Source organism: Charadrius vociferus, unplaced genomic scaffold (assembly GCF_000708025.1).
Source record: "Charadrius vociferus isolate BGI_N301 unplaced genomic scaffold, ASM70802v2 scaffold32, whole genome shotgun sequence".
NCBI classification, from domain to species: Eukaryota; Metazoa; Chordata; class Aves; order Charadriiformes; family Charadriidae; genus Charadrius; species Charadrius vociferus.
In genome coordinates this window covers 9204586-9214152 of record NW_009647856.1, presented here as the reverse complement: position 1 = coordinate 9214152, position 9567 = coordinate 9204586, and the positions used below count along the sequence as shown (strand labels likewise).

Below are 9567 nucleotides of genomic sequence, written 5' to 3'. Positions count from 1 at the left end.
GCAAGTATGACGTGGGGGAAGATTGTCCCTCTCAAGCTTTGCGTAGCCAGTGCTGTTTGAGCAACCCTAAATTCAGGATTCTTGGTCCCTCCTCTGAAATAGTAGTGTGCAATTGTTTCCGTTGTGCTTCGAACTGATTGCTCAGCCCTCATTCCTGAGCTGTCTGAGCAGTTTACAATCTTTAACCATATCAATGCAAAACAAAGTGCTCCGTGATGCTCTCAGCAATGAGAACAGATGTGTACCTGTATGTGCAGGTGTTGCGGTGCACCTCCTGGGAGCTCTCTGTGCCACGGCAAAGGACTGTGAGGATCAAGCACAGACACATGCCCCCTCTGAGGGAGGGAAGTGTTGTGATGCTCCCTTTATAGGTGGGGAAAACTGAAGTTTATGGTCTGTGACCTGCCTTTGCTCTTAGTGTTCTCAGGGCAGCAGGAGCACAAACTCTGATTTCGGTGTTCTATGCTATTGTATTTAAAGGCTGGATCAGTCCTCTCTATGTGGTTATATTCTCAGTTTAATGTGGGAGTAGACCCCTAGTGTCTGTTCACATAACACGTGAGGATGAAGAACATCACTGACCTTTAATTTTCTGCTAAAATTACTTTGGTTCCCAACTTATTGTTATCTTGTGAGTGATTCTTTCAGCCATCTGGTAATATGAGCTTGTCCAGTAACATAAAACATACATAACCTTAGCTTCAAAGCTTATTTTATCTTTGCTGAATGAAAGCTTCACTGCAGTGTTCACTGTAAAATATTTATTGTGACATGGATAACTGGAGCCTTAACGAGAACTTGAGTATATTGCTCCAGGTGCTTCACATGCCTGGGAAGCTGGACTTGATCATTGTTCTTTCTAGGCCCTAAAAGAAATATGTTTCCTTGGCTGGAGGACGGGGAAGAGGAGTAATGATGCACCTGGAAGCGTTAGCAATATGTGTGTGTGCATATATATATGTACACGTATCTATATACAGGAGAGATGAGACGAAAGGAGAGCCTAAACCAATCGCTCCCCTTAGCACTACATTTGAACAGCAAAATGTGGGAAGAGAGTGAAGGCTTCAAAGAAATCCCTTCTCAGTAAGGACAGTATGAAGAAAACAGCTGCTGAACTTTTTTTTAGAAGTTCACTGCCACTATCCTGTTCACCCCTTGCTAGTGAAATGGGAGGTTATTTGGAAATGGGCTGGATGATCTTCCCACTGTTTTCATGGGTGGAGAAGTCAACTTCACAGATGCTCTTTCTCATCTCATTTCTGGCGCGTTAACACACTGCAGAGCATTAACCCCTTTGGTTATTGCATGCTCAGGACTGTGCTGAAGGTCTTGCCTGCAGTTCTCCCTTGCAGAGAGCTATTTCTCAAGACAGCCGGGCCCAAAGCAGTAGTTTTTTCTTTATGTTTTGTTCCAAAGCCTGAGCCCTGGCATGAGTTTTGCACTAACTGAGCTCTCCGTAAGGATCTTCTGCAGTGCAATTAAATCTAACTGGTTGCTTTGGGCTGTTTCCCTCTTGTCCATAGCACGTGGTGTGAATAAGCAACCATGCTTGCTACCTGCTCTGCTGCCACAGCGCTAGCAGTACTAACTAGATGATGAAGCAACTGGAAAATCACCACGCCAGCCCCCAGCAGCTGGAGCTCCTACAGCAACAATATGATTTAATTGTTAAATATGCAAAAAATCAGTCAAGGTTGAACCTATTTCTGTAGGTGTCTGGCAACTCTGTTTTCTCCTAACACATGGATATCATTTAGCTCCTGGAGACGCTTCTACGCCCACCCTCCTTCCTTTCAGTTCTGGAAAGGCAGAACATACATGAGCTCCATTTGGCCTTGCCATGTAAATGTGTTTGTAGTTGCCAAAGTCCTCTTTGGCCAAGTTCTCTACTAAGCAAACTCTCCTGAGGCAGATCTATAGCGTTATTCAGTGATGCCTCACTTTAAAATAGACCAACAGCCTTGCAGTTTGGGTTTGGAGGTTTCTTTGCAGAACAATACCACCTGCAGTGGGGGTGGCTGGCGAACCCTTCTGTAACCTCTTCCTGCCAAATTCCTGCAGCATACAAATTCCTGCAGTCTAAGGAAGGCGATGGAGCCAGGGGAAATTGGGATGAAAATTTTTTGACAATTTGGAGTAAATAAAGACTCCCCACTGATTAGAAAAGCAGCTAGAAATGTCTACTCTGCTTTGTAGGTTTGTAAGCTGTTGTGGGTGCTGGTTCATCATCCTTTAGAGAATTTAAATCTCTGCTAAGCAGAAGTGATGCTCTGCTCAAGGACGTGGCAAGTCTGTTGAAAGCTCATGATGGAACTCTTGTTTCTCTCTGAGGGAGTCAAGGCTCAAGAAATCACTAAACCTGAAATGTTATTTAAATGCGATGCTTCACGGAATGGGAGCCTGCACCACTCCTGTTGCTGCTGAAGACTGGAGGTGCGTTTTAAGCCTGCAGCCTGTCTACTGAGACAGCAATAAACCACTTGAAGGATTTCACCACAGTTTTAAGGGCCCATAGTGGCTCAGAGAACCTCATGCTTAGTGGTAAATCCAGATCCCATCCCAATAACTAAGAAAGCAATACCCTCTTGTCGCCTGTTGATTTAAGGTTTTGATTTCTTTTGTTACCTCTTTGATGCTAATGGGTCACTGCAGGTGAATATCCACCCACCTCTCCTCTCACTCTCTTCTATCCCCAGGGACCATGATTGGAGCTGGTGCTCCAAATCACTTCTTTACAAAGCCTATCACCCAAGGTTGCCTCTCTAGATAGGCACCATGCTGTATGATCTGTGCCTCTCTCTGTGTGACTCACCAGCCCCTGGGGGTATTGCACAGATCCCTACATGGGTTTATTTTAAGGCCAGCAGCTCTCTGCATGGTTCAATATGAGTGCTGGACCATTTCTCCCTCCCTTCCCACTGGGAGAGCACCGATTGTGCCTTTAACCATGTCCTCAACTCTTCCCCCTCCCCCCACTCCCTCCCACCTCCTTGTCTTCAGGAATTTGATCAACAACGTTCATCTAGCATGAAAGAGACACAGCTGATTTCCAAGGGCAAAAGCCTTGGTTTCTTTGGCACCAAAAAGTAAAGAAATATTCATAAGTTGCCTAGCACTAGAGGCTTCAGAAGGGAACCACTGTCACACATGCTGCTGCAATGCAGTGCTATGATCGGTCTTAAAGGCTGCTGATCGTCCCAAAGCTGGTCCCTGTGTCGAAAGGATGAGAAGCCAAATAGTCTTTATAGCTCCCATCGATCAGTTTGTCTGCATTGTTTTTGGCAAACCAGCAGTCAACTTCCTGCTGGCCGTTATAGATCCTCCTCTGCTTCCACACAACAGGAACAAGCCGTCCCTTCACTTTCAGGGTATTCGTAGGGTTTGGCTTTAATGCTTCGGTTTGATTCTGACCAACCTGCTGATGACTTGTGTTTAGAGGTTCCTGAAGAAGTTTAACTTCATTGTTCAAGAACTGACCTGCAAGGCAAGATAAAATAGAGTCCATGACTGGCTGTTCTGTGCCTGCTTATAAGTAAGTTGTTGTTGGGGGCGGGGGGAGGGTTGATAGGCCGCGTTTTGAGGATTCTTGGCGTATGGAGTTGTAAAGGGCTTCTCTGCAATAGCAGGATGAATGTAGGTCCTACAATTCTTTTTTAAATCTCACAAACATAGAGATAGAGGTTAGAATAAAACCCTATTTCTTTTCTCTCTTGTCAAGATACGTTGGCTGAGCTGAAGAGCTTTTTGAGCTGCTAGTAGCAAGTTCCCCTCTGTGGGCCATGGTTACTAGAGATAATATAACCCATACAAAGCCCATCAGCAAGCAGAAAGATCTAGGCTTGACGCTCCAAGTCCTCTTCCCTTGTCTTCTTGGGGACAAGCTCTTTTCAGCCAAACCCAAGCATGGATTTAGAGGTTGGCACATGTGAGCAGCCTGAATCCAAAACTCCACTCCTGACAGATCATTTCCTGCTAACCTAGAGGTACCTGAATGTCACAGAAACTATGGTTTCAGTCTTAGAGTTCTGCACCTGTACAGAGCCATAAACATCACGCCTTCTCATTGGCTGAAAGAACCCAACCATCTAGATATTCTCTGAGCCTTCCTAAAGTCTAATTGCTCTCAAAATGTGGAGATGGGTCTTCTTTCACTTGTTTGTGTTTGAAACAAAGGGGCCACAAAAAGTACTAATGTTTCTTGATCTCAATCAGGCTCAGGTGTAAACAGCTTAGTCCTGTGAAAACAGACCCTTTGGACATGTGCAAGTGCAGTACTTGAAGGCCCAGCCAATGATCTCTGGCAATGTGCTAGCTCTGTGACTAGAGCTCTCTTTGAGAATCTGCAAGACCTCAGATAACTGTCCTCTCTGCCTATAGTCAGACCCTACTTTGCCATGTCCCTGAGTGCACATTAGCAGCTGGGCTATTCTGAATCAGGACTACTGTTAGATAATGTCTTATTGGTGCCTTATTCAGGGTTCTTGTGCAATATTTGGGTTTTCTCTCTGTGTTGGGAACATCAGGCATGTGTATTCTAACGATAACTGTATTGAAGAATCATAAAAAGAGTGGAAATGTGAAAAACATGCACAGCCGCATAGCTAGGGTAGTGGGAGCTAGCTCATGCAGAAAAATATGGGAGAGGAGTTGGGGATGCTAGCAATGGAGAAGTTGTTTGGGAGTAGGAGTAAAAGTCTCATCTGAGAACTTAATCCCCACGTGCCTTGTCTGTAACCTCCTGTCTCCATCCTTTAAAACTGTTTGGAAGGATCATTTTTCTCTGGCTTACAGCTTTGAACCTAAGAACCTGCTACCTACCCAGTAGCCCATGGGAGTCGGAAGAGAGACCTTTACTGTTGGAGATGTAGAATCCCAGGTGATCCCTCTGATACGGGGCTGGCTTCTTGTAATGGTGGATGAGGATGACAAAGCTGATTGTGTCTCGTATGGTCACAGTGATGTTGGAATTGGCAGAGATGGACACCTCGAGGCTGCTGCTCCGCACAACAGCACTCCGATCGCAGGACAAAAGAAGTCTTTCCCCATCATCCAGGATTATTCTTTTGGGTGTGATCTCTAGGTAAGATCTCTCTGGCTTACTGTTGAGGATAGTGATGGTGCTGAAGTAAGTCCGATGCTTCTTGTGGCCATTGGGTGGTGCAGGAGCTCCAATTAGTTTCCCATTCACAGTTACACCTTGCAGGAAAATAATCAATAAATGAAAGCTGGAACCAAGAATAGGTCTATTTTCTCAAATATATGTGCCTTGTTACTGAGGATATGCAGATTCACCACCTCATGCTTGATTATTTCACGTACCAGTATTCAAAGCAGTATGGCCAGTCTGTTGTGAATTGATTACTTTGTACAGAGCACCTAGATTTACCCAAGCTCAGAATTATTGGCCTTCCCTGGAGACGCGTGCCCCCAGCCCCATTACTCCTAACATTGTGTATACAGCGCTACAAGATAGGAGCAGCTGCTCCTCAACACAGCCACTTCCTAAGCTCCATCCAACCTTAGACATACCTATCACCAAGACAATGATGTGCAGAGGTTCTGAGCCACATAAAACAAATATTTATCTTCCTGACCGCTGACCAACTGGGCGAACATATCAGATCTTGGAGGACTAAGAAAAGCTGCTGGCAGGCTTGTTTTCCTCATATCACCAGCTGGCATAGGGACTGAACTTTTAGGAAGAGGACCTGGGTGTATCTGAATGCTACTGTCTCAGAGTATCTCAGGGTAGCAGCCAGTTGGAGTTTGATGTCCCTCTCTACCTGATTCCCAAGAAGAGAACTAGCCTGGGAAGCCACAGAGTAAGGGGTACTACCTTGGCCAACATGCTAAAGACTGATCAAGACCTGTAGTGAAGTGCTAAACCTCCTCAGGTGCCAGTGTAAGAAATTCAGGTTCTCTCTGTATCCCTGCAGAATAGGACCCTGAACCCTGCACTCCCATTGGGTTATTTTCGGCTTCACCAGTGCTGCTCTTCCAGCTTTCCCCCCAAAATAACACTTTTGAGGAGTCTAAGGTGCAGATCTCGCTGACTCAGCTGAAGCCTAGATGACCACACTAAGATTTCCAATCATTTTAATGATTTTCATTAATTCCTGTTCTTAAGACACTGTCTCACTTCCCACAGGTCTCTGAACAGCTGCTAGGCAGTAACACTAAAGGAGGAGTCTTGTGACTAACCCAAGCTAGACCCAAGCCATCAACACTAAGATGAAATATCTCCATATCCCATCATTGCTGAGGGAATGTCTCATTTCTGTCTTCATAGACTCAACTTGTTAGTGCTACAGAGTCTGTTCTTCTCAAGCTTGTTTCACATTTGAGCCACAGAATCACTCAAGCAGCAGCACAAACACAGTCTGTGAAAGACGTTTAAGGGAAACATTGCCAAGAGCTGGACCTTGTTCACTAAGGTAGGCGTGAACACAGAAATGTGAAGGCGAGACCACTGCCACACAGAACAGAATTCTTGTAACTTTATAGCAGGGTTATTTATATTCTTTGTAAAACAAGTCTGTGCATTGTCTCTGGTTTTGACACCCCTTCCTCCCACCATTTCCCTGCTGAGGACGTAATCCGCTTATTGGCTGCCCTGCTTAGAATTCCAAACCAGATCAGACCACAGTTTGGGCCCCTGGAGATCAGACTGGCTTGGGCAAAGCAGATCCTGAAATGTGTGGGTTTTCTCAAGGCTGTCATGACTCGGTAACCAGTTTGGTGGTCCTTTCACTGAAATACCCTCAGAGCTGTTGGTTAGCCTGTTTGGATACTTTGCTCTGTCCTGAAGTGAACAGCACTGGAAGGAAAGAGTAAAGTTCCAGTAACAGAGCCATCTTGGCAAGTCCAAATCTTTTATTTGCGTGTTGTGATTTTGTAACTAGAGGGCTGATGAAGTTGCACCACCAAAGAAACACACCATCTCTGCAGCAGAAAGCTGAAGCCCCTGTGTAATCTCAAGGCACGGAGGTGGCTGCATGGTCTATGCAAACGCTTCATGTAGTATGCAAAATGCCCGTGGCTGTTGGTTCAGCTGTGGCTGTTGTAGCACTGGTCAAGTGCAACCACCAGACCATACCAGATCATCAGGAGCTGAGCTCTCCAATCTAGCTGGACTGAAGGGGTGCAACACGGTCCTCATGCACCCAAGTGCGTCTCTTGGATGTTTACATGTAATTGCCAAGTCAAGGAAGACCGGAACTAGGGAAAGTTTGCATACACATAAAGGACATTTCTTTCTATGATTAGGTCTAATCTGTTGCCAAAATCTCCTGTAGATGAATTGTGTACATCACAGTGGCCAGGCCTCCTCCTTGCTTAGGTCTGCTGTGGATTTACCCATAAGCTATGACAAAGTTGCAGGTCAGAAAGTGCAAGTGAACAGTTTACCTCCCCTTCTAATCCAGGTGATTAGAGACAGAAAACTGGTGTGCACCGATTTTCCATTCCCTGGCCAGAAAAGCAACTTTTTCTAATTTTCTGCCACTTTCTTGCCTATGAAGCACCTTGGTGCTTAGTCTTATAGATAGAGAGCTGGCCTTGCACTTCGGCTTTCCTCCACAAGCAACTGCTTTGCTTGGCTGCTCACCAGATTCCTTATGATCAGAGACCAGTCGGAGAATGTCCCCTGGTTCTCCATCAATATTGAAGCAGACAGAGAACTTGCTGGAAGGAAAATCAATGACAAAGTGAGGGTCTCCATCCGCTGAGAAGACATGGAAAAAGAGACAAATGTGAGAGACTTACACAAAACTACAGTGTCCAAGAATGCACCAAAACTGCTTTTCAAAGGGTGTTTGTCCCTGTTTTTTCTAAGACTTCCTGGTTTGTTTTTTTTAGAGGGTCGGATGGAGTTTGCCAGGAAATGCCATGTTTTGCTTTGTTTTTCACAAAGATTATTTTGTTTTGTTTTTCTCACAGAAGAGGTTGAGTTTTCAATGAAAACTCAAACCTCAAAGCAGTCCAAGTGAAAATCAGGATATTTTCTTCCTGGAATATCATTTCAGTGATTTATGGGAATTGCTATGCGGGTGTTTTATACTCCTCCATCCTCTGTTGGGAGGCTACATCCCCCACAGAACACAAAAATGTATCCTCTAACCAAGGACTGCTGCATGGGCACCTCTCACACTGAACCTTCTTGGTTCTCAATATCAGAGTGGAGCAGTCAACAGCAGATTTTAAACAATCCCATGACCTTTATTTTTCAACAGTCCTTGACCTATCATCAACTACCAGCTAGGTCAGTCGGTAGAGCATCTGTCATTCATCTCAGTGGCCAGCCTGGCCCAAACCATGACACTGTTATGAATAAGAAGACCGGACAAAACCCCTAGTTTGTAAGGTAAATTTGACCTTATCTAGTGAAATTCAAATCTAAATTGACCTGGGTTTATTCTTCTGTGTTTAATGCATGAAAAGGTTGTTAAGTAGAGGTGCAGAACCAACAAAGAAATAGAAAAACACTATCAAATTATTTTTTTCCCCACTTCGACAACACTTTCTATGTTTCAGCAACATTAATCTATAAAATGTTTTTTGACTAGTTCTAGTAAAAAGAGAACAAGCTTCCTGTTCTCCCCTAATCTACAGTAGTCTCAAACGTGAGGCTCAAGTGTTGTAGATCATCTGTCTTGCTATGTTTCCTCACCCTTCTTCTCATTACTGATCCTCTCTGTATTTTGTTTTTGTTTTCATTTTCCTCCTTATGCTGCAGGTCTAGTAAATAGGATTTGGGCTCATCCATTGGGATGGTTATACCACAGTGGCATGCAACTGAGGTTTCCATAAATCAACCACTATTATTTTGCATTATTAAAGGCATGAAAACAGGCACTGACCTGAAGTTTTGGAGATTTTAATTCTTTGTTTATCTTGACGTCTGTGTATACCTAAAAGCGGGGAAGGAAGGCCATTACAAATACTGAGCAGCAGGAAGAGCCATAGTATAATAATATTCCCAAAATATTATTCAACAAGATTATGGGACATATTCTTGCAGCTACTTTAAGCTTCATTTAGAATAGTGATTTTTCTTCAATAGTTTCTACAGAATGGTAAGTGCTTCCGGGGGCAAGTCAGGTGCCTAAAAAGTTTGTTCGAGGTCACCCAGCCCACAGTAAGCAAAATCAATATGATCTCAGCTTTCTGTTTATCACCCCTTGGTTCACAGGCTAGATCATCCCTGTTGCCAAAGTCAGCCATGAGACATTGCCGATGCAAAAAATTTCTTACCAGTACACGGTTATTTTTCCCTCGTACCTGGTGGTGCCTTGTGTCCCTGCAAGCTCTGCAACTTCTCACCAATGCCATCAGTAGAAGGGCTGATAAACTCCTCCTGAGGTGGTTCTGAATGGAGACCAGCCTCTTTCATCTTCAGAACGGTGAAGGGAGTAACAAAATTGTAAGTCAGGGCCATTGACTTGGCTTTCTCTGTCAAATAGTCTTTTTCCTGATTGTCATCACTCTTCAAACGAGAGTTAAGCAATTCCTTGATGGTGAGGTAACTCCATGCCCTCTCAATGTAATTTTTGTCACCTTTGCCAT

The 9567-nt window shown here is 44.4% G+C and overlaps 1 protein-coding gene across 1 annotated transcript in view; it reads right to left on the bottom strand.

The window, feature by feature from the left end:
• Nucleotides 1–2999: 2999 nt before the first annotated feature.
• ITIH5 (inter-alpha-trypsin inhibitor heavy chain family, member 5) overlaps nt 3000–9567 on the bottom strand; it is a 49302-nt gene continuing 42734 nt past the window's right edge. Inside the window, 5 exon segments of the mRNA XM_009882958.1 lie at nt 3000–3480; nt 4822–5199; nt 7610–7726; nt 8862–8894; nt 9262–9567. The exon segment at nt 9262–9567 is cut by the window's right edge and continues 7 nt beyond it. Coding sequence (XP_009881260.1) covers nt 3182–3480; nt 4822–5199; nt 7610–7726; nt 8862–8894; nt 9262–9567 — 1133 coding nt within the window. The 3' untranslated portion in view covers nt 3000–3181.